At 34.6% G+C, this 25,574-nt stretch overlaps 1 protein-coding gene across 12 annotated transcripts in view; it reads right to left on the minus strand.

Moving 5' to 3' along the window:
• The window catches only part of EHBP1 (EH domain binding protein 1), a 363,387-nt gene that overhangs the window by 80,561 nt on the left and 257,252 nt on the right, over window positions 1–25,574 (minus strand). For all 12 annotated transcript variants that reach the window (XM_050753431.1, XM_050753426.1, XM_050753429.1 and 9 more), the window contains 4 exons: window positions 21,568–21,746; window positions 20,602–20,650; window positions 15,256–16,158; window positions 8,783–8,926 (listed from right to left, as the gene is read on the minus strand). In XM_050753431.1, the coding sequence (XP_050609388.1) occupies window positions 8,783–8,926; window positions 15,256–16,158; window positions 20,602–20,650; window positions 21,568–21,746 (1,275 nt within the window). The remainder of the gene's footprint in view (window positions 1–8,782; window positions 8,927–15,255; window positions 16,159–20,601; window positions 20,651–21,567; window positions 21,747–25,574) is intronic.

Here is a 25,574-nt window from a genome sequence, read left to right on the forward strand (position 1 = left end):
TCAGATTATTTTACATCAAGTGAAGCAAAGGAATTAGTAGCTTCACAGTGCCACCACTAGGAACTGTAAATACAATAGCACACAATTAGTAATGCACATGTGACTTTTCGTTTAAGGCATATATCCTTGGGAAAGCAGAACATGATAAGAAGAACAAAAGAAACATTAAAAAATGAAACGAATAAAGATTTAAACTCTACTCTTGTGCATGCTGAGCAATAACAAAATAGGCAATATAAAATACAGCTTTAGTAATGGTGATATTCATCCTGGGATGTTCAACACAGCACTGAACAGCCATATGGAAAATGTCCACAGCCATTAATACTTGCATAAAAGGAGTGTTCCCGATGCTAAGACACCTAGCCCTAGCTTCATGCATTCATAGCAACCTCAAATAAGACTTTTGAGGCTAGGGGTTCATGGCCACATAATAGAAAAGATGCTTGAGGTTTTTTTTTCCTCCACAACAATGCTGGTATTTTGTATGACTTTGAAGATATGCTAGCAAGCTAACAATATGTTTTCTAAGAAGTCTAGTAACTATTGTTAGGATAGCAGACTTCAAATCAACTTACATTTAGACATAATAGATAAACTATTATTTAAAATAATACGGAATAAAAACCGCTGCTTTGTATAGAGCTATTTATGCTGAACATAGAAGTACGCCAGCATTCTTCTTATCTAAAATGCAACTATAAAAAGATCAGCTCTACATTCAAAGTGTCTTACTGGTCTGAAATGGATTTTGTACATTAAATCTTTTGGTGATTGTGTTGAAGTAAAAAATGAGGATATATTTTCATTTCAGTGCCCTGGGCATAGACATTCCAGCTCATAAGGAGAATAAAAATTACTAAATAAAATCTGTATGTTATTAAAAGTTTTAGATTTTTTAACTAAAAATTCACTCTGTATGTTATTAAAGGTCTTAGATTTTTAAATAAGTGATAATTGATGTCCTTTCATACAAAATGACAAATGTAAAGTTAACATACTTCTTCCTAACAGTATAACTGATAATATGTGTAATTAGGGAAAATACAAAATTTTAACTTGAACTTAATTTAAAGCTTTGATTCCTAAGAGTCTATTTATTTAACTAACACAGCCAATATTCATAAGTATGTAAGTATAATCTTATACATATTTGTATGATGATATATACTTAGAACACATATATATGAAAACTACAGAAAAAGTTACTATTACATATTATCAAAAAATGTTTAGTGTTTTTTACCAATTGAATGGCAAATGCTTCTTTTATTACTTGGAGAAGATCTAGTGATCTTATCTAAATCTGCTACAATTATCAGCATGACAGACTAGTGCCATTTAAATCAATAATTTCCAATCAACATCAAAAGTATGTGGCTGATGTCTCACCCTTCATGGCAATAAAATGCCTGTCAAAGGTTTAATTTGCAAAAGAGCAACTTGCATTCTCTTAGCTCTCTTAAGCCATTTGGATTCGTTTCCAAAGGTGAGTTTAAAAAAAAGTCACTGTGTGGTTACTGGTCTTTGCAGTTAACTAAGAGCTGACCAAACTAAAATCCTTTCCCATGTATACTGTTTTATTTAAAGGATTCAAACATTCCTTCAGGTTTTTAAAGATGGATACTGTAAACCTTCCAGGACTTGCTGCTAACTTGCAGTTTGACCCTGCTACCTGCTATGTGAGAAAAGGCTCCTAAACCAGTTGAGTGTAATGGGTGGGCCATTATGCTAACAGATGAAATGTTAGGAGAAAAACTTCAAGTCTGTTTTATAATAGCATTGTAATTACTTCCTGATAGTTCTTTCTAAAATGCCATCCAGATACCTAACAACTATCTTCAAACTATACTCTTATGCTACATAATTACTGCTTAAACAAAACAAAAACATATTTATAAATTCATTGATCATTATGATTAGACTAATTACACTGAAGTTTCATCCTGATTCTCTTTTTAGATTTTTTTAGATTTTCTACTTATAAAATAGATTTTATTCTGTTAAAAAAGTTATAATTAAACGTATGTAGCATCCTTCTTCTGATATGTTCAAAATGCTTCACTAATACGCTAACAAAAATTCCAAGAACTGTGGGTAGCAGGACTATCATCCTTTATTTTGCTTAGAGTGTATGAATTCTAAACTTAAGCACATCAAATGCGAACATCCCTTTCAGATACCCATACAAGTATATCAGTATTATTAAATGTAATGGTGGGCTTATTAAATGCATTTTTTAAAAAGCAATTATATTCCAATGCAAAATAATTAGCAAAAGCATCTGAAAAAGATTAGCTTTTATTTTTTATTTTTATTTTATTTTATTATTTTTTGAGATGGAGTCTGTTGCCCAGGGTGGAGTGCAGTGGAACAATCTTGGCTCACTGCAACCTCTGCCTCCCGGGTTCAAGCGATTCTTGTGCCTCAGCCTCCTGAGTAGCTGGGACTAGAGGCATGCGCCACCGTGCCTGGGTAATTTTTTGTATTTTTGGTAGAGATGGGGTTTTGCCATGTTAGCCAAGCTGGTCTCGAACTCCTGACCTCAAGTTATCTGCTCACCTTGGCCTCCCAAAGCATTGGGATTATAGGCGTGGGCCACCGCACGCAGTCTATTTTTATTTTTTTGAGACAGAGTCTTGCTCTGTTGCCCAGGCTGAAATGCAGTGGCGCAATCTCCACTCACTGCAACCTTCGCCTCTCGAGTTAGAGCAATTCTCCTGCCTCAGCCTCCTGAGTAGCTGGGACTATAGGCGTGTGCCGCCATGCCTGACTAATTTTTCTATTTTTAGTAGAGATGGGTTTCACCATGTTGGTCACGCTGGTCTCAAACTCCTGACCTCAGGTGATCTGTCTGCCTCAGCCTTGCAAAGTGCTGGGATTACAGGCAAGATTAGCTTTTAAAATTCTATTTGTACATATCTGGGTGAAAAGTGTATGGGGAAATGAGAGTAATAAAGAAAAATAATAAAAAAAGAAATATTTTCTTGAAAAAAATTACATTTACATTTTCTTCGTGTCTGTGTTTATATATTATACAATCAAGAAGTCTCTTTTGAATTACATACTGGGTGGACTGCTGAAGCTACCAAACTCCTGAGTTGCACTTAAAAAAATCATTTAAAGTACATGTGGAAAAAAATGAAAAACACAAATATCACACTTAAAACTTATATTAGTAAAATCCAACCTTTGAAAATCTTCATAGAACAAAAGGAACAGGAAGAAAAGAAACATAAAATACAGACCCAGAGCAATGAAATCTGTCTCCTATAGACATAATTTCAGGGAGCAAATGAAACAGGTTAAAGGAGTTTCTAAAGGCACAAAGATACGAATGAATCATATAAACGACTTTCGTGAAAAAAACTTGAAAGGCAATAAGTAGTCGTACCAAGTATTCACTAAAATATGCAATGGTAGTCCTGCCAAAAATTTAGAAAAATTAAAAGGTTTATGGTATCTGTGTTTGTGAGTTGTCCTTTAAGGGAAATTACAGCTTAAATCTTTCCCGAGGATAACTTAAGTGGAGTCTGTACATAAGGATCCACCCAATAAGATTACCAAGAGTTGTTTTCAGTGTCTTAGAAACAGCTTTCCATTCCAGGCTAGCAGTCTAAAGCTGCACTCATTTTGAAAGGGAATGTTTTGCAGTATTGTGATTCAAGGCAGAACTGAAAGCTGAACTCTAATCAGAGTCCCAGAATACGGGAAAAGCAGGTGTGTGTAAGGATTTGGCATACACACATCATAACAACAAAGAAAGGTATCATAATGTACAATTTGAGAATAGCAAGAAAAGAATGATATAAGCTTAAGTCCCCAAGTGGCAAAAGTAATCTTATCTGTAACTGACTTCAGACAAGGGAACACTAACTTCCTCTGCTCAATTCTGTTTTAAAGACCTTCAGAAAAACACTTATTTTTCCTGTTTACAAACCTACTAAGAAGCTCCTTATAGCAAAGTTTTCATATTTAAGCTCATTTTTTATTAGTTGACACTCAGAGGATATGAAAAATAGCCTGTCACTATTCCCTTCATTTATTCATTCAACAAACATTTACTAAATACTATTACTTGATGCTGGGGATACAAGGTCCTTGGACTTTGAAATAGTTCACAGTTGAATGAGAGAAAGAGATTCGTAATTAGATAATTATATTGGGATGAATGCATGCTATGGTAGAGAATAATAGAAAAAGATATAGGAAAGAGAATTAACTTCACTGCAAGGAGCCATGAGGAGAGTGTTTATCGAAGTGCTATTTCAGTTTCAGTGCGATTTCAGTAGAAATTAATAAGGGAAGATGGGTATTTCAAGGCAACAACAGCAAATGCTTGACACAAGAATGAAAGAGTATGGCACATTTTAGACACAGTAAGTAACTTATAACTGGACTGTAGAATGAAAAAAATGAGAGACAGGTAAGAGATGAGGCCGTAAAGGGAGGGGACAGGATTTGCAAGGACATGAGGCCATGTTGAGTAGTTGGAAGTTTATTCTCTTAGGTAAGTGGGGCTACCAGATGGATTTTGAGGCTTCATAGAGTCAAATGATCACTTAAGCTATTTCCCAGTTATCTCTTCTTTACCTTTTGTAAGCCTTTCTTTCTTACAAGTAGACCTTTGTTTTCAATACTTTAACCCTTTTCTGAATCTCCTGTAAATTCTCACTTTCTCTCAGCCCAGAACTAAATACAAAAGTCTCACAAGTAGCTAACTGTACTGAGTACATGGACATTGTCCCATGACTACATGTTTCTATTTAAGTCCTATAATAGCAATTATTAAAATAGCTCTTCTCATTATTTTTGGTATTCACCAGAAGGACTTAGTTTAGGTGTATAGAAACAAAGTACAGAGGAATAAAATAAAGAAACTGCTAAAGAAGTTTTAAACCAGTGGTCCTTTAAGTAATAAATAATAACTCCTATAACTCAATAGCCACCCCCCATCCCTCAAAACAAACTGTTAACCCGATTAAAAAGTGGGCTAAGGATTTGAATAGACATTTCTTCAAAGAAGACATAAAAATGGACAACAGATACAGGTACATGAAAAGATGTTCAATGTCACTAGTCATCAGGAAAATGCAAATCAAGATCACAACGAGATACCACTCCATGCTTGTTAGAATGGCTATTATCTAAAAAACAAAAGTGGCAAGTGCTGGTGAGAATGTGGAGAAAGTGGAATCCTTGCACATCGTTGGTGGTAATATAAAATAGTGCAATTGTTATGGCAAAACAGTATGAAGGTACCTCAAAATATTAAAAACAGAACTACCATATATCCAGCAATTCCACTTCGGGGTACTTATCCGAAAAAGCTGAAATCAAGATCTTGAAGTGATTTTTAGCACTCTTATGTTCACTGCAGCATTGTTCACAATAGCCAAGATGTGAAAACCACCTAAATGTCTACTGACAGATAAATGGATAAAAATAATGTGGTATATATATACACAGTGGAATACCACTCAGCTTTAAAAAAGCAGGAAATCCTGTCACATTCTACAACATAGATAAGCCTCTATGACATTATGCTAAGTGAAATAAGCCAGTTATAGAAAGACAAATACTGCATGATTCCACTTATATAAAGTATCTAAAATAGTCGGATTCATGGAATCAAACAGTGAAATAGTGGCAGACAGGGACTGGAGGGGAGGGGGAAATGGGCAGTTACTAATCTACAGGAATAAAGTTTCATCTAAGCAACATGAATAAGTAATGAAGATCTGCAATAAAACATTGTACCCACTCAAATTTTTTTTTAAAAAGTAGCTCTCATGTTAACTGTTCTTACCGCAATAAAATGTTTAAAAAATCGAGTCTTCTAATCTATGAACGTAATACGCCCATTTATTTATTCTTTTATATCTTTCAGAATGTTTTAGTTTTCTCCCTAAAGGTCTTGTATATTTCTTGTTAGCTTTATTCTTAGCATACTATGTATTTTTAATGTTCCCGTAAATATTTTAAAACTTTTTGTTTGCAATAAATAATTTAAAAAGATAAACTTTAAGATATAATTTACATCTAGTAATATGCCCCCATTTTAAATTTGATGTTTTAATGAATGTACACACCTGTGTAATCAGACACAACAAAGCTATAAATATTTTCCATCCCTCTAGGACGTTTGCTCATGATATCCCACCTACCCTGGCATCAGGCAACCACCAATTGGCTTTCTGTCATGCTACATTAGTTTTGCCTGTTGTAGAATTTCATGTGAATGTAATTATATATGTCCTTTTTTGTGTTCTCAGCATAATATCTCCAAGATTCATTTACATTATTGTGCATCTCAGGGTTCTGTTCCTTTGTATTGCTGGCGTAATATTATATTGTATGGCTATATCAGGATGTGTTTATTCACTTGTCTGGTGATGGACATTTAAATTTTGCCCTGTTTCTGGGTACTACAAACAAAACTGCTCTGAAATTTTGTGTAAAAGTCTTTGAATAACCATGTGTTTTTAGTTTTTTTTGGTTATATACCTTAAAATGGAATTGCTGGGGTCATGTAAGTGTATGTTTAGCTTCATAAGTAATGGCCTGTTTTTCAAGATGGTTGTACCATTTCACATTCCTACTGGCAAAATGTGAGAGTTCTAGTTGCTCCAGATTCCTCCCACACTTGTTACTGTCAGTCTTTTAAATTTTAGCCATTATCATAGTGGTATCTCACTGTGACTTTCAGTTTCATATGCTTGATAACTAATGATACTAAAGATATTTCTAATGTGCTTGTTGGCCATTTGTATATCTTATTGAAATAGAATTTATTTTCAAATATTAATTTTATGTCCAGTAATCTTGTAATTTTGGGAGAATTTTCTATGTACAAATTATACTTCTGGTGAATAATGGTAATTTTATTGGTCTCTTTTCATATGTTATGCCTTTTTATTTCTTCTTCTTGTCTTAGTTTCCCCATTATGATATTGAACAGAAGTGGTAGTGGAATTTCCTGTCTTTTAATCTGTTACAAATGGAAAGCCTTCAATATTTCACAATTAAGTATGTTTACTATAGGCTTTTTATGCATACATTTTAGCGGATTAATAAAGTTCCTTTCTATCCCTTGAGGCTAAGAAATGTGGTTCTTCTCTCTCTATGGATCATGAATGGATGTTGGTATTTTTCCAACCTTTTTCTATATCTGCTTGATTTTTCTTTATTCTAATGTTGTCAATTACATTGCTTGAGTTTTGAAAAATTAAACAATCTTGCATTCCTAGAATAAATCCAAATTGACCATGGTATGTTAACTTTTTAAAACACTTCTGGGTTGAATTTGTTAATATTTTCTATAGGATTTTTACATCTATGTTCATAACTGAAATTTCCCACTAATTTTCCTTTCTTACAATAAACTTAGAGTGATTTTGTTATAAAGAAAAGCTAGATCATAAGAATGCCACATATTTATGGCTTATTCCACTGGGACACTTGTTCTTGGAAGTCAGCCACCATGCTATGAGGAAGCCCACACTAGAGAAGTAAAGAGACCATATGGAGAGGCCACATGTAGGTGTTCCAACTGACAGTCTGGCAGAGGTCTTATTAGCTGAAAGCCAGCCCCAGACGTCATGGAACATAAACAAGCCACTACCTCTGTGTCCTATCTGAATTCTTAACTCACAGAATCTATTAACCTAATCAGATGGTTGTTTTTTGCCAGTAAGTTTTGCAGTGTGTGTCTGTGTGTGTGTGTGTGTGTGTGTGTGTGTGTTTCTGTAAGTAGAGATGGGGTGTCACTATTGCCTAGGCTGGTCTCAAACTCCTGGACTCAAGTGATCCTCCCACCTCAGCCTCTCAAAGTGTTGGGTATGGGCGTGAGTCACCGTGCCTAGCCCTGCAGTGGTTTTTAATGCAACAATAGATAACTTGAAAGAGGAAGTGTGGGAAAATACCTTGGGACTGTTCAAAGCACAGTCTCATAAGCAATAGGGTACTTCTTTGGGTAAACGTGAAACAAATGCAACAAGGTGACCAACCTGGCATGTAGCTACCTAGCTATATGGCACAGAGCTGCTCTTTCTGGGAAAAACAACTACTAACACATGATGGTGTTATGGTGAGACTGTCAGTTTTCTGATTCATGAAGATGTTTGTGTCCTCCTAAATTTTAAGGGCTCCTATTATTATACGTTCATTATTATCTGTGAAGCACTACACAAAAATATGTACAAAAATGTGGTTTAATAAAAAGATGGCAGTATATGATAGGAAAGTGGCCGGACTTTGGAATCTAATAAGGCTCAGGTTCAAATCCTGGATTCACCGTTTACTGATTCTGTGACTTTGTACAAGTTACCTTGCCTATTGGCCTCAGTCTCCATGGTGCTAAGTAAAATAAAAATTATTGCTCCTGAAATACTTAGTAGGTATTCAGTAATAATAGACATCATTATTATATTCTAACATTTCCAATAAAATTAACCTCCATTGACAAAATACAATCTTAGAGTACAACTACAGTTATAAAACTGTTTTTTGTTTATAAAAACAAAAAACAGATTATTCATGTATATGTGGAAATTATATTCCCAGATCTTACTTTTCCTCATCACTAACACTGCTTTGTAGGAATAATGACCAAATGGTCCTACAAGTATGAATTTATCTTTATCAGTTCAGTAAGCGCACTAAGTATTTACAATGTACAGTCTTTAGAAAAATAACATAGCAAAAATACAAGCAAATTACTTCCCTCCTCCCCATGATTACAATGAACAACTTATGGTCTTTTTAAACCAATGCTCCTCACATCACTTAGCTGCCTGTTGCAGAATGGGGTGGCTGCGCTGGTACTGTGCTTATTCCCCGCCTTTAGGGCTGCATCTCTTCTTGCTTGCTCAAGCAGAACTCTTGCTCTTTCCTTAAGTTCTTCTTGTCTAGATAACATTCGATGCTTAAAAGCAAAGATACAGAATTAGAAGCCAAAAAAAGAACTGGTAATCTACACTTGTAAACTAATGAAAGGTTAGACAATCTGCTGAAATAATAGAGATTATGAATAAGATTGTAGCTTCATGAGATTACCTATAGAGAATGTTAATGTTGACTAGAAACCATGGAATGAATATATAAATCTTGATATGAGGGAAATACATCTTTACTGTCTAAAACTGGATTAAATTTAATTATAATTTTATTAGAACATATTCTCGTTAGGTATAAGGCTAATATATATTCTATATATTCTATTTGCTCATAAACACAGTATAATCTGACAAAGACATTTTTTAAAGTTCAGAGTTTTATTTTCAGTCTTAAAGAATTGATAACAACATGTCTCTCAAATTTGAACGTTGATAAATATTAAATATCTGTGGCAATAATCCTTTAAATTCTTAAGAATGTTTATAGAAAATTCAAAGTTATTATATTTCATTAAAAAAAAGTAAAACTAGTCTTCTCCATTGCTCACTATCCTTATAACAAAACAACTGAAAATATTATAATTGAAAAAGTATTCTCCTGGATTAATCTGTAATTTTACAATATAATTTTGGAGAACAACAGATATCGTCCATCAACAGAGATCAGTTCTTAAATACATTAACCAAAAGCACAAATATTCATACTCCTTATAGTCCAAATTCCTTTTTTTTCTACTAAGTAACCAACTTCTGGCTTTAGATGTCTATTACTATTATCTGACACTTAATTTCTTTTACTTCCCTCTCATTGCATAGTTTTGGTTCAATCATAAGTATCATTGTCAAGGAAAATAAAATAAGTATAGCTATTACTTTATTTCATATTATGTGAAACCATCTTTTTAAAGATTAGTTCAGCATTTTGGGTTTCTTTGTGGTCTTTATATTTTACTGTAACTATTTTTAAAGCTTTTTTTCTATAATCTTAAAGAAGAAAAGATTTTTCTTAAAATGTACAATTCAGTGCTTTTTAGTATTTCATAAGGTTATGAACTATCACCACTACCTAATTCCAGGACATTTTCATCACCCAAGATTTTTAAGAGGATTAAACAAAAATTCTTAATAGATACAAATAAAATGTATAAGTGATAATGATAAGTCTAAGTTCATGTTGAATAGGACACAATAGAATTTAGTTACAATATCAACAGTGTCTCAAAAACAGACAAAATTAATTAAATGAACACTGAATTTTCAGTCAAGACATCAGGCTGTTAATCCCTCTTCCACTAATAATAAGCAATGTAACATTGAGCAGGTCAGTTAAAAACGTACTGCATTCCATTACATGATGTGGAGTCAGACAGACCTGGGTTCAAATATCAGTTCCACCACTTAATTATGGGCATGTTAATTTATCTAAGCCTCAGTTTCCTCGTTTATAAAATAAGGATAGAAATAGACCAACTCTCAGAAGGACAGGGCAAAGATTAAATAATAGCATAATGTACTGAGCACTGGCGCATGACAAGCACTGAATAAACGTTAAGTATTTGTTTTAATCCCTCGATTTCTTAATCTTTGAAATGAGGGATCATCTTTAAGATTCCACTAGCTCCGAATTCTGTGATTTTATAGTCTTTTGGTGATTCCAACCAGCTACAAAGACAGTGAAAAAATGTTTTGGTCTTAAGAACAAAATCAAATCACCAGAAGACTATAAAATCACTAATTGTGTTTAAGAGCACATAAACACAATTTTAAAAAAAATTTTCCTGGCTAGAAATGCAATTCACTACAGAGATTTCAGAAAATAAATACAAGTTAAAAAGACGATAAATAAAAATTAGTAGTAGTCCTGGTACCCAGAGATAATAACTGTAGAATCATGCTTTTTTTTTTTTTCCCTTCACTTATTGTATTTTGAGCATTTTCTTATGGTCTTAAATATTTTTTTAAACATAATTTTAAAATTATTTTATTATTTTACTTTTTTGAGACAGGGCCTCGCTCTGTCACCCAGGCTGGAGTCCAATGGCACAATCACGGCTTACTGCAGCCTTGACCTCTCAGGCTCAAGCAATCCTCTCACTTCAACCTCCCAAAGTACTGGGATTACAGGTAAGCCACCATGCTCAGCCTAAAACATGATTTTTAATCGGCTACCTAACATTACATTGTATAGACACATCATACGTTAGTTAATTTGTCTTATTTTGCTGAACATTTAGGTTGCACACAATTTTTTACTATCATAAATAATGCTTTTATGAATATCTTTAGAGGTACATTTTTATTATACAATTCTCTTTTTTTTTTTTTTTTTTTTCTGAGATGGAGTTTTGCTCTTGTTGCCCAGGCCGGAGTACAACGGCGCCAGTTCGGCTCACCACAACCTCCGCCTCCCGGGTTCAAGCAATTCTCCTCCCTCAGCCTCCCAAGTAGCTAGGATTACAGGCATGTGCCACCACCCCAGCTACTTTTGTATTTTTAGTAGAGACGGGGTTTCTCCATGTTAGTCAGGCTGGTCTCGAACTGACCTCAGGTGATCCGCCTGCCTTGGCCTCCCAAAGTGCTGGGATTACAGGCATGTACCACAGCGCCCAGCTATATTATACAATTCTAATTATTTCCTTAGGAAAAATTCCTGAAAGTAGGATCTAATGAGATAAAGATTTTTAAGGAATTTGATGCACATTGTTAAATTGCCCTTCAGTAATGTTGACCACATTATATTTGGGCTAAAATTATTTTTTAATGCTATTACGATAAGATGTTATATGCATCAAGTGGAGAAGCACAGACTTTGAAGACAAGGTTGCTTTTTAATTCAAACTTTAACATTTATCATATAACCTTAAGTAACTCTGCAAACCCCAGATTTCCCACATATAATATAGAATTTGACTACTTACCTTATGGGTTGTAAAGTTTAAGAGATATGTGTAAGATAGATAACTGTCATCACATGTATTAGGCACCCAAATGGACAACATTATGACTTTGTTAAGTATACAAAGTCATATTAAAGTTACTAAATTTCCTCTAATCCAATGGTTTTAATTGTAAGAATTACTATTATTTTATGAACTACTAAGAACAAACGTTGTCAATTAAACTCTAATATACTATCTATTATAAATAACATATTGATTGAGAAGTTAAAATGTAAGAAGATGTGTATCTGAGAATTGAAATACTGTGTACAAAAGAGAAACAGATTTTTAATTGTCCAAAATTCAGTTGCTATATACAATTTTAAAAGCCTACCAAATGTCAGCACCTATATTACAGTGTTTATTGTTAGACATTACTTTTGCCAATCCAGTGTCAATAAAAATCTTTAAACTTACCCTAAGCAAAATTCTGAGTAAGTCAATGGCCAAAGAGAAAACATATATGGAGCTATGAATAGACGTTGCTTCTATCATCCAGTACACTTTAATCATCTGAATAGAATCACAGAATGATAGTTTCACAGCTAAAGGGGTTCTTAAAGATTACTTCATTTAACATACATGGAAAATAAGATTGAGAGAGGCTAAATAGCTAGTTAACATGTCATTACTAATTTATTGGGAGAGCCAAAACAAGAATCCAGGCTTACTGATTCCCAGTCCAGGGTATTTTAACATTTTAAATATCAATCAATTTCTAGTTTTAACTAAACATATTTGCCTTAAAAATGGTTTTTAAGAAAAATTTGGCCAGGTGCTGTGGCTCACGTCTGTAATCCCAGCACTTTGGGAGAGTGAAGCAGGAGGATTACCTGAGGTCAGGAGTTCGAGACCAGCCTAGCCAACGTGGTGAAATCCCATCTCTACTAAAAATACAAAAATTAACTGGGCATGGTGGTACACACCTGCAGTCTCAGCTACTCGGGAGGTTGAGGCAGGAGAATCACTTGAACCCAGGAGGCGAAGGTTGTAGTGAGGTAAGATCACACCACTGCACTCTAGCCTGGGTGACAGGGCAAGACTCCATCGCCCCGCAAAAAAACAAAATAAAAATCTGTATTGAATATTACAAGTTAGGGTCATCAAGTTCTTGTAATTGTCATTCACTAGATGTTTATTGATTATCTACTATGCGTGGACATTATGCTGTCCTGAAAGCTTTCAGAGAGATTTAGCTACTTAGGACTTTTGATTTGAGGTTTATGATTAGGAGAACAAGGGCTTGCTTTGACAGCTACTATACTTCTTTAATTCTAATATGCAAATTCTTTCTTGACACCTCTGAAACCTTATAAATGGCAGAATCTTACACTCTCTGTCATTCAGGTGGCAGTCAAGACATGGTTGTCTATCTATATATATATTGTTTGATATTTCTGTTGGCATGATGACAATTCCTTGATGTTTCAGTCAACACCACTTGAGGACTATGTGAGAAAGAAACATAACTCCAGATTACTGTCTAAAAATCTTCTGTTGAGACCTTCTGGTAAAGCCAAGACAGTGCTATTATCAATGAGTATACTGACCTGGAAGAAAATCCCAGAGACAGTTGTGGAGAAATGCTATGAATTCAGAGGTTCAGGCTGGACATGGTGGCTCACACCTGTAATCTCAGCACTTTGGGAGGCCGAGGTGGGTGGATCACTTGAGGTCAGGAGTTTGAGACCAGCCTGACCAACATGGAGAAACCCCGTCTCTACTAAAAATACGAAAGTAGCCGGGTGTGGTGGCGCATGCCTGTAATCCCAGCTTCTCGGGAGGCTGAGGCAGGAGAATTGCTTGAACCTGGGAGGCAGAGGTTGCGGTGAGCCAAGATGGTGCCATTGCACTCCAGCTTGGGCAACAAGAGCAAAACTCTGTTTCAAAAAAAAAAAAAAATCAGAGGTTCTCCAATTTTTTGGTCTCAAAATCCCCATATATTCTTAAAAATTACTGAGGATCCCAAAAAACTCTTGCTTATATAGATTATATCTATTGACATTTGTCATTTTTGATATTAAAACTGATATAATTTTAAAATACTTACTTTTTTCATTTAGAAGTAGCCACAATTAACTCATTAGATGTTAACACATTTTAATAGAAAATAATTACTTAAAAAACAAAAATTGAGAAGGATGGCATTATTTTACATATTTTATAAATCTCAATATAAAAGCAGCTGAATTCCTATATCTACTTTTATATTCGATCTGTTGAGATATCACAAATCATGTAACTTTCAGAAAATGCCATTATACTCTTGTGAGAGAATGAGTGTCATGAAGGCAAACGATGCCCTAGTATTATTATGAAAATAGCTTTAACTTCGGGTGTTCTCTGAGAGGGACTCAGAGAACTTCAGAGGCCCCCAAATCTGGCTTTGAGAACCATGTACTGTAACAATGCTTTTGATAGCACAGACGATAACTGTGCAGAAAAAAAAAAAAAAGGAATACCAACAACTCTAAATCAAAAAGTGATTCAGAAGAGTTGGATTCTAAATGTGAAAAACTTTTAGGAATACCTTAATCAATTTATTTTGCCTAAAATTTCCTCCTTATGTATACGTAAGAGTGTTAATATGATCAAATTATGCCTAAATAAGTCTAAAAGAGCTCTTTCAATAGATATAAAAATTCTGAGTGATAGGAAAACCACGTATCATAATTTTATTGACAATGTTGTTCTTTTTTGTTGTAGTACATAAAATAATAGTATATCTTATAACTGACTGTACCAGAGATACAAGTAAAAACAGTAAATTATTAATATCATCAGTAAGAGAAAGGTTAAAACTGTACAATATTCCCTTCATGAGGAGAAATTTGGATGCTGCTGGGATATTTAACCACAAATAATGATGGGACTAAATAAACCAATTAAAATATCTAAGGAAAATGCTTAAAATGCGAAATATTTACTTTGGCATTATACATTTTTATAATGATGTTCTTATTAAATGGAATATTGAAACAACTTTGACTTATTTTATAGTAGAATATTGTTTTTATAAGTAATATTTTTATTTGAAAAGTTGACATTCTTTATCCTTCAACTTTTTTTTCATAGTCTTATTACACAATATCCTTCAATGTTGAAATTGGGATTTGTAGGCTTAAAATATTATATCATAAATCTTAAATATAAAGCAGGTATATTTCAGGTTTTTCTTTTCTTGAGACAGGGACTTGCTATGTTACCCAGGCTGGTTTCAAATTCCTAGGCCAAAGCAATCCTCTTTCCTCAGCCTCCCAAATAGTGGGGACTTTGGCGCACACTACTGGATGCCTCAGGAATTTTTACAATAGACATTACACTTCACCTTTAATCATTTGCAACATCTATGAATGCAAAAAGAAACAAAAACAGAGAATAATTACTAAATATAGTATTCAGCATTCTAATTCACTTACCTGGACTATTTTTGATGAATGATCTGCATGATTTAAAGTGGTTCTATCAGCATCTGGATCAGACTCCGTCTGCCTCAGGGAAGCATGTTTTTTCTTTGCAAGGTCTAGATCTCTACTATATGAGTATCCAAGTTTAGAAGTAGGAGATAAACTCGTTTTTTTGATAGGCGATTCTGGATCTGATCTGCATTCTAAGGATCTGGAATTCTCTAATTTTTCTTTCTCCAAGTTACTACTGATGTCTAGAGTTTGAAGCTTTTGTTCATCTGTCTCCTCACAAATAAAGGGTGGAGACATATCCTTCTTCTTATCACTAACATATAAGTCACTCAATTCTAAAGTCTCAGCTTTCAATAGTCTCTTTTTGCCTAACAAAACCTGTGCTTGGGTTGAATCTGTATTGGAACATATTCCAGGGTCATCAGATCCTGAAGTCCTTCCAGAGCTCTGCTGAGACTTCTGGGGTTCTGTGTCACTTTTAGTCCTGCGACAGTAAGGGGAGGCTGTGCTTGGACTAAGGTGATCATCAGGAGTTTGACGCTCACTTTCTGACTCTCCAACCCCACTATCATTAACGAATACAGAGTCATCCTGTGATAAGAAGTCTACTGCTCCGCTGATGGGCTGTTGTAGTTCAGGCTCCCGCTTCAGATCACTAAGCTCTGCATAGAATTTTTCTTGATCAACAGAACTGTTTGTATCTGTTTCGTAGTTTCCAACTTTATATGTGCTTTTACTGCTGTTTTCCTCTATCTGAACAACATTTAGCTCTTGGCCACTGAAATGTGCCCTTATTTGATAGAGATAAGTCATAACAGTCAGTTTATCAGGAATTGCTAATAATACCATATCAGAAGGTTCCAATAATCGGGAAATTCCTATGCTGGCAAATCCATCGTATGCCTTCAAAGGAAGGAAAAACAAAAGATATGTTGAACAGTTCACATAATTCATACATTTTAAAAAGAGCACATTTTTAATTGTTGTTGTTGTTGTTATTGGAGGGTACATGTTATCGACATTATGTCACATGAAAATAACAAATTTCCAAAAGTCAGACATGTGTAAAAGTGGGGGGAGAGGCAAGAGAAAAAAGTGTAATAAATAAGAATTAAAATATTTTTTCCAATAAAGGAAATAAGCAAAAATGAGAGTTAAATTTTTTAAAACTCTGAGAATGGACTTTTAAGATAAGGAACTAAAGTATAAAGAAACATTAGACTAATCCATATTGAGCTTTATCATTTCTATCAACCTCTCTTTTCCATGGTCATGTAATTGCAGTGATTTGTGAAGAAAAGCACAGCTAGATAAGTCAAAAGAACTAACTACTAGATTACCTGATATAAAATACAAATAAATGCAATTTAAGTGTAGAAACAGAAACATTTTTTAAATGCTCAATTAAGACTGATTTTCATAATGAAAAGAGTGACTTCATTTTAATTCATTCGTTTTGGAAAGAATGAAATGTTCTGAGTACTACAACCTAGTTGAGAATGTAAGGCTGCATTGTATTATTTTTGTTAGCCTTTAAATGACTATGGCACATCAGGTTTTTCTAGTTTTGAATAATCAAAGCTGTTTCTCAATTTACAATTAATTATTACTATCCTGAACTAACCCTTGAAAACAGCATTGTGTTGCTAGGAAGCATTAAAAGTATGGCTAAAGGTTTAGATATACTCTCAGAGAAAGAAAGAACCCTCTAGATATATTCTTGCTCTGAGACGTAAAATGTTTACTCTTTTTAGGAACCTAGGATCATAATTCAAATTTTTTCTTAAAAGACATGTTAGGAAACTATGTAACAATTCAGAAGGAATCAGTCTTCTGCACTTACTTGTTAATCTTTAATTTCTACGTTTGAATTTAATCTTTGTCTCATATTCTTGTAGTTTAACAAACATTAAGGAACAAGTAAGAAAGAAAATGAAAAATAAATTGTGATATTAAAACCTCTTCAATTTTCACAGCACTAGGCTTCACAATATAGGTACCTCAAAATATTTACTAGAGAGAATGACTCAGTTGGTGTGCATGTATAGGCTTGTTTGTTATTTTACAAGTTTTAGGAAAATTGAAGTCATTTTCCTTTTCATGTGTCTTGACAACTTGACTGACAGGCATCAATAGCAGGCCATCAGGGAAAGCACCACAGGCAGTATTCTAAACATTCCCAAATTATCTAAAAACACTGACATATTGGTTAAGATCAGATGTCACAGGAAAATGCCTTTTTTTATTCAGCACTTTTTACAGACCCGGGGAAATGATTAGCTTCCTTGTGGGGAAACTCCTGCTGGTGTTTTGCTTCAGGTAGCAATTCATTTTATATACACTAATTACACTAAAAAAAAAAAATTAAAAACAAACTAGGTTTCTTGTAAGCAAGGTTTACGCTTTATAAAGGACTTTTCCCAAAGCTTAATCTCTTCTGCCCTGGTCAACTACCTACTGTTTTTTACCTGTTTGTGTGGGGTGAAAAAAGAGGTCTTTCTAAGAAAATTATCTTATTCGTTCCTACATGTTATTAAATTGGTAAGGAGGAGTTACTGCCAGTTATGTTATGCATCTGTATGAAATTTAAGACACAGGCATTGTTTTCCTATGGTGCTTTAAGTTCATTCAGGGGCACATGGGGTTATTGGGAAGAACTGTGTGAAGCTAGAAGTAATTTGCAGGTAGCAACTCAATGTAGCTATCAGGTAAGAAGCAGCAAATGATGAAAGGAAAGACGATGTAAAAACAATTATTTATTGAATAATACAATGAATAGAATCATCAAAGATAAAGCCTTTCAAAAGCCATGATTGTCTGTACTGGAAGATCTAACTGAAAAAAATTTTTAATGGGATGGTCTTCCGTATGGAGTAATATGTAAATCCAAAGTATGCTTACCATTATTAAGTTAATGAAAAGCTAATGTAAAGAAGTGTGACTTAAGCCTTAATGAGATTCCCCATATTCTTCACACATTTATAACGAGGTAGAATCAACAATATTTTCTTTTCAAAATTTTGAACAGTAAGGTGAAACATCCACTTTAAAAAATGGTTTATTTTATAATGCTCATGTCTGTATTTAAATTGGCTTAGCATTTTGTTGAAATGTAAGAAAATGGAGGTAAAGTACTGCCATACCCAAAGATATAATTTAATTGTAATTAATGAAAAAGAAGCACTTCACTTTAATAGACACAGGCTCTCCAAAATTATATAAGAAATAATTCATGAGAACAATTTACTTTGTAACATGCCCATCTGAAGGGTGATTTCTACAAGAAAACTATACTGATTTTTAAAGATTATCTTTTTTTGGTGGCATATTTCAATAGAAACTGCCAGGTTTTTATTGCTCTATGGCCAGCATTATGCATTTGCAAAAAAACAAGCATTTTTGATTGTTTGTTTGTTTTTGGACACAGGGTCTTGCTCTGTCAACCAGGCTGGAGAGCAGTGGCGTGATCCTAGCTCACTGCAGTCTTGGGCTCCTGGGCTCCAGCGATTCTCCCACCTCATCCTCCCAAGTAGCTGGGACTACAGGTGCATGCCACCATGCTGAGCTAACATTTTCATTTTTTGTAGAGATGGGGTCTTGCTACATTCCCCAGGCTGAAGAAACAAAACCTTTTTGATGGCAATACACATTTTTGGTTTTAGAGAGCAATACAAGTGAAAAATTGTTTTGATTTAAAGACTTGTTAACTGAACTTCTATCAAGGTTCCAAGACTTTGTATCACCAGTCATTTTAATTATTTAATTTAAAGTATGTTAAGAACTTTAGACCAGAGGCTATTAACCACTTTGTCTCATGAACCCTTTTGGCAATGGGTCCCTTCTCAGAATAATGTTTTACATGGATAAAACATATAGAATTACAAAAGAAACCAATTATACTGAAAAATACACCTATGAAAGTATTACTTAAAATGAATTTGGGAAGTAGTAATATATGTGCTTTTTATGACTGCACTAATTAATCTGAAGACGTTATAAGCTTAAAAGGTATTTGCAGATATCTGCAGCAACAACTATAGCATGACATGAAAATATCGAAAATATCTGTGATTTCTAAAGGTGACAAAGTTTCAGCCATGGCTAACACTATGGTGGTTTATTGCCTAAATTCATAGTTAAAGGAAATGCTAAATTTCAGTTGAGGAATTATGAAAGTAAAATGTATTTTTTCCCTCAACCATGTTCAAGAAAGAACACCCTGATTTCTACCCACAGATCACAGGTTAAGAACTCCTGTTCTAAGACAATAATAAATTTCATTAATTTTTCAGTTGAAGAATTCAATTCAGTAGAAAAAAACATTCAGTGCCCTACTGTGTGCTGAGTTAGGTGCTTCCCTCCTTGCACACAGAACACACATACTGTGTGCTGGGGTAAACAGATAAGTCAGCCTGTGGCCACAGTTAGCTGGTCCAGGGCTCCAGCAACTCAGCCTTACACAGATGCCCTGAAGGCTGAAAGGATCGATATCCCCTTGCCCCATACCAGTTGGGAAGCTCTGATCTCAATACATTGATTAATTATATGGGAAAATATAGTCATGTGTTGCTTAACAATGGGGATATGTGCTGAGAAATGCACTGTCAGGCAATTTTGTTGTTGTGTAAACAGCACAGTGGGTGCTTACACAAACCTAGATGGTACAGCCTACTACATACCTAGGCTATGCAGTATAGCTTATTGCTCCTAAGCTACAAAACTGCACAGCATATTCCTATACTGAATAGTGTAGGTAACTGTAACACAATGGTAAGTATTTGTGCATCTGAACATAGAAAAGGTACAGTAAAAATAAAGTATTATAATCTTACGGTACATCACCATCTATGTGGTCTGTTTTTGACCAAAACGTTGTTACGCAGCGCATAATTGTATACGGTTTACCAGACAATGAAAAGAACCAAGGTTTATATCTTTTTGCTTCTCAGAACCTAAGTATTCTCTCTTGCTTACCCATTAGGCTCTTCTTCTCATCCCCAACCAACATATTTTTCTGTACTTACATAACAGCTATGGCACAACAGTTTTGGGTGCATTTTTAAAAAGCCAAATCTTAGAATAAAAGCACTATGCTTTAACAAATATTCAACAGTTAAAAAGATTATTTGCATATTATAATATGATGCCAACCTGGCACTTACAGTCTTTAAAAGTTCATGATAAACCAGAGTAAACCATGTATCCTAATGTACTGCAGTAAGCAGACAACACTCTGTGAGTTGTAGTTATGACCTCATAAAACTGCCTCACTTTCTCCAAATTAATAAAGACTTTCAGAGAAGCCAAAATGGAAACTACGTATTTTTCTTGCGCATCAATTCTTACCTTTTTGTTGTTCTCTTTAATATCTTGAGGATTCAGAGACTTGTAGTCACTGAGGGAGAAAATAGCACAGTGGGTACATATAGTATTTGATAAAAACAGCTGATCTTAAAACAAACTGAATCTAAAAATTTGACATTCAATAATACTAAAGAGTAACTAGCAATTTCACAGCAATTCAATCAACAAAACTAATAGTGTGGAAAATTAAGGAAATAAATAAATAAATGAATAAAAACAGTGATTACACGTTTCACTGCCTGAAGCTTTCCATCTAAAAGAGAGGTTAAGGCAGGGGACCAAAGACTAGCCTTGACAACCAAATTTACCATGAGGTAATCCCTTGTTGTCAATATAAAGAATTACCGGCTTATTTGTCTCATCTCATTTTAACACTAACACAATTTTCATAATAATTTGAAGTCAGTTCTTTGAGATTAAGGAGAAAAACCATTTTCTTTTTTTTTTTTTTTTTTTTTGAGACAGAGTTTTGCTCTTGTTGCCCAGGCTGGAGTGCAATGGCACGATCTTGGCTCACCGAAACCTCCGCCTCCCGGGTTCAGGAGATTCTTCTGCCTCAGCCTCCCGAGTAGCTGGGATTACAGGCATGCACCACCACACCTGGCTAATTTTGTATTTTTAGTAGAGACAGGGTTTCTCCATGTCAGTCAGGCTGGTCTCGAACTCCTGACCTCAGGTGATCCCCCCGCCTTGGCCTCTCAAAGTGCTGATATTACAGGTGTGAGCCACCACGCCCAGCCACCATTTTCTTTAAAAAGAGAAAAGATTGTTTTTAGGTATGAAAAAGGAAAAGCTTTCTGACATACATCTCTCAAAAGCAAGAGGTGGGGGTAATAAAATAAATACAAATTATTTCAGGACATGTGCTAAGAAATTATTTTATGTTCTTTTAAAAAATGTCTATTATGTACAAAATATTCATAGGGAATGGAAAATGTTTCTACTTACATTAAATCTGGTCTAAAGTGGTGTAATATTGCACAAAAAGATAAACCATTTCTCCACGATGTAGTAAAATTGGTGATTTTTACTCCTCGATAGTTCTTTGTAACTTCTTTACACCATACAAGCAAAGACTGACTAGCATTTGGCTTTCGCCCCAAAACAGGACTTGGTATAGGGCTTGGCTAAAAAAAAATGAAAAGAGGAAGACATTAAAAGAATTTAATGGAAGATGAAAATCAACATTAATTGACCTAATCAGATCATTTGAACACTTTGATGTCAGTTTAGATCCTTCACAACTGTAAATTCACGACAACTGCAACCTCCAAGAGGGAGACATAAATCTTAAATTATCTCCAGTTTTAGCCCTTGGCATTTGCCTGACAAGGAGGTACATATGCAAGATTTTAAACTTATACATAAGAACAGGCCAGGAGCTTTACTGATGGAAACATCATGTTAAAGTTTTGAAATATTTAAGGCTAAATACCTTTGTAACTCACACACCCTCAAAATTTCCCCCAAATGCAATAATGTACAAATATGGTTCCTTTTTGACTAGGTTAAAAATAATGTATTTCAAGGTCCAAATGTAACACAAATTTCTCGTAGTGGAGAGATTAAAATTATCATTAGTTTTAAAAATACATTACTCATATATGCATTTTAAGTAAACAGCACAATGATAACCACATTCAAACATGCTTCTTATATAAATTTAATGATGGCAAAACAGTTTTAGAGTTATTAGCAACAGGTGTTGGTGGCAACAGCACACAACAGTATGTATTTTGGATATGCTCAAAATATTTTCTAATTATCACTGAGAGCTACTTTTGAATACTAGGTGAGTTAGTAGTGTGTGTGTTTTAAATCATAAGTATATACTTTTACCCTTGTTCATATACTTAAAACATCAATAATAACAACAAACTTAAGACTATATAATAACAATTTTATTCTAAACTTTTATTATTATTAAAACCATGTCATTTTCTTTTACTGAATAACAACTGCATTTTGTGATGGTAACCTTATAGGCTAGTACAATTGGAAACTACAAAGAAAACTGTTAAATGTTTCTGGACTTTAAATCTTGCTATTAATTAGAAGTGCTAGCTATTATAAGAAAACTTACATATTAAATAGAGGTCCTCTAAAGTAAAATGAAAAGAGAACAAGTATTTACTCCTAATATCATTTAAGTTTAAAAAGCAAAGCATTCTTACTACACTGCTTACTTAAGAAAGATCAATGATGCCCCCACTTGACAAAAGCATGTTAGTACCAAACAATTAAAATCATCAACCCCACATAATTATGATTTATGCATTCACTGCTTCTGTGAGAAGACTACTATGAAATACCACTACAATAACTTCCCATTTTTTATTAACTGTCAGATTAACAAAATATTATGTAAACAACCATAAATCTAGCAAAGTACTGTTCCTTAAATGATCATCTCTACAAAGTCAACGCTGAAAAGCTCACAGGTCATAAAAATCAACAGTTTGGATCAATTCTACTTAATACAATGAAGTAGATAAAAACAGAATCCCAATATACTAAATTTACTTTAGAAAATAATAGCTAACTAGCAATCTAACATGTGTAAAAGTGAACTATTAAATATCTTTTCATGTAAGGATCCACTGACTTTCAAATCCCTCTAGTCATTTAACCTGGAAGTAAAGTGAAGAGTGTTTTATGGATGAGTTAGGGGATCACTGAACTAGGTAGGCATAAACATTTTTTTTTCTTACACTTTCCATTGTTTAAAGAATTGTCTTTATTAAATTGTTTTTCTATATCAAATTATATTATTAAGGTATTGATTCACTCCAAGCATGGGTAATACATACATGGGTCAGATAATCTGTAACTATCATTACACTGATTCATTTCAATTATCAGTAGCATGTCCATAGGTAATGTATAAATGACATTATCACTATATTATGATCTAGAATAGCTTTCTGTATGTACGAAATAAAGAAAACATATTACATCATTATGATTATGACTGTATCTCTGTTTCTAAGAAGGCTCAATATGAAAAGGCTAGAAGAACTAAACCAAAATTTAAATTGGTTCTAATACAAAAGCCTTGTATTAAGGGATGCTTATTGTACTTCCAACAAAAAGAAGTCATACGCAATTGAAGAAACTTTGATGAAATTACAACAAGCCCTATAAATGGTCATGGTGGTTTACAGAGAAAGAAAATCATAGAGCCATTGTTAAATGAAATCATCTACTCCAGAACTGATCTTTTACCTAATATTTTACAGAAAGCCATAAAGGAATTAACAATTAAATCATTTTGAAACCTTCAGTACATAATTGGATGAAACTGTTTGTTGTTACAGCTGGCTCTTGATTTTACAGTAGATGTGGCAGGTTACTTGACTTGTCTGTATCTCAGTTTCCTCATCTGTAAAGTGCAGATTATAGTGGTACATATCTCATAGGGTTTATTTTATTATTATTTTTTTATTATTATACTTTAAGTTCTAGGGTACATGTGCATAACGTGCAGGTTTGTTACATATGTATACTTGTGCCATGTTGGTGTGCTGCACCCATCAACTTGTCAGCACCCATCAACTCGTCATTTACATCAGGTATAACTCCCAATGCAATCCCTCCCCCTTCCCCTCCCCCCTTCCCATGATACGCCCCGGTGTGTGATGTTCCCCTTCCCGAGTCCAAGTGATCTCATTGTTCAGTTCCCACCTATGAGTGAGAACATGCGGTGTTTGGTTTTCTGTTCTTGTGATAGTTTGCTAAGAATGATGGTTTCCAGCTGCATCCATGTCCCTACAAAGGACACAAACTCATCCTTTTTTATGGCTGCATAGGGTTTAGTAACAAGATCTGCCTCACTCTCCCCATGTCCATTTCCTCTCTGATCTTAACTACTGCTCTCTCCCTTAAACACTCTGAACCATATTGACCTCTTAAAAAGAAAAAAACAACTGATAATTTATTAAAATAGCTGACCTAAGCATCTGCAATGGTGACTTCAACCTCAACTCTTGGCTCAGTATGGATCAAAGAAATCTATTTAACAATCTCAGAAGGACTGTGCAAGTCAACAAACTGTTTGCGCATGCTCTTCTGGGAGTGATTCCATGTCTTAGAACCTTTACCACAGCTGTTTTTCTTGTAGTGATTCTCAAAGTCTTGGTAGGCATCCCAACTGGTCCTTTCACTTTGAGATTCTTTTCCTTTGTGCCTCTGATCAAGTCAGCACACATGTTCTTCAGGGATTTTTATACTGCAGCTGGTTAGGGGAATTCTAATTCAGTGAATCACCACCTTTGGTTCCACCAGTATTTAAACTTATGGCTGTAATACAGTTTCCTAACCTACGTGTTCCTTGGAGAGAGCAAACAGCCATGAGTCAGGAATAGGAGCCAATGGACTGTAGCTCCATCATGCCTGAAACCATATCTTCCTCAAAATGGAATCATATTAATCTCTTTGTTGTTCCTTGGATATCGAAGACATGTTTCTACCTTGGGGCCTTTGCACAGATTGCTCCATTTGCCTGGTACTCTCTCAGATATCTGCATGGTTAACTCCAATGCAATCTTCTCCATTAGGCCTATTCTGACCATCCTACTTAATAATGCAATCTGGTCAGGCGTGGTGGTTCACACCTGTAATCCCAGCACTTTGGGAGTCCAAGGTGGGCAGATCATTTGGTCAGGAGTTCAAGACCTGCCTGGCCAGCATGGTGAAACCCTGTCTGTACTAAAAATACAAAAAATTAGCTGGGCATGGTGGCACGTGTCTGTAGTCCCAGCTCCTAGGGAGGCTGAGGCAGAAGAACTGCTTGAACCAGCAGGCAGAGGTTGCAGTGAGCCGAGATCGCGCCACTGTACTCCAGTCTGGGAGACAGAGTAAGACTCCATCTCAAAAAAAAAAAGAAAAGAAAAAAAGCAATCCACCTCCATCACCCAGTCCCAGTTCAGCACTCCTGAATCCACTTACCCTGCTCT

This window comes from Macaca thibetana, chromosome 13 (assembly GCF_024542745.1).
Source record: "Macaca thibetana thibetana isolate TM-01 chromosome 13, ASM2454274v1, whole genome shotgun sequence".
In the NCBI taxonomy this organism is placed as follows: domain Eukaryota; kingdom Metazoa; phylum Chordata; class Mammalia; order Primates; family Cercopithecidae; genus Macaca; species Macaca thibetana.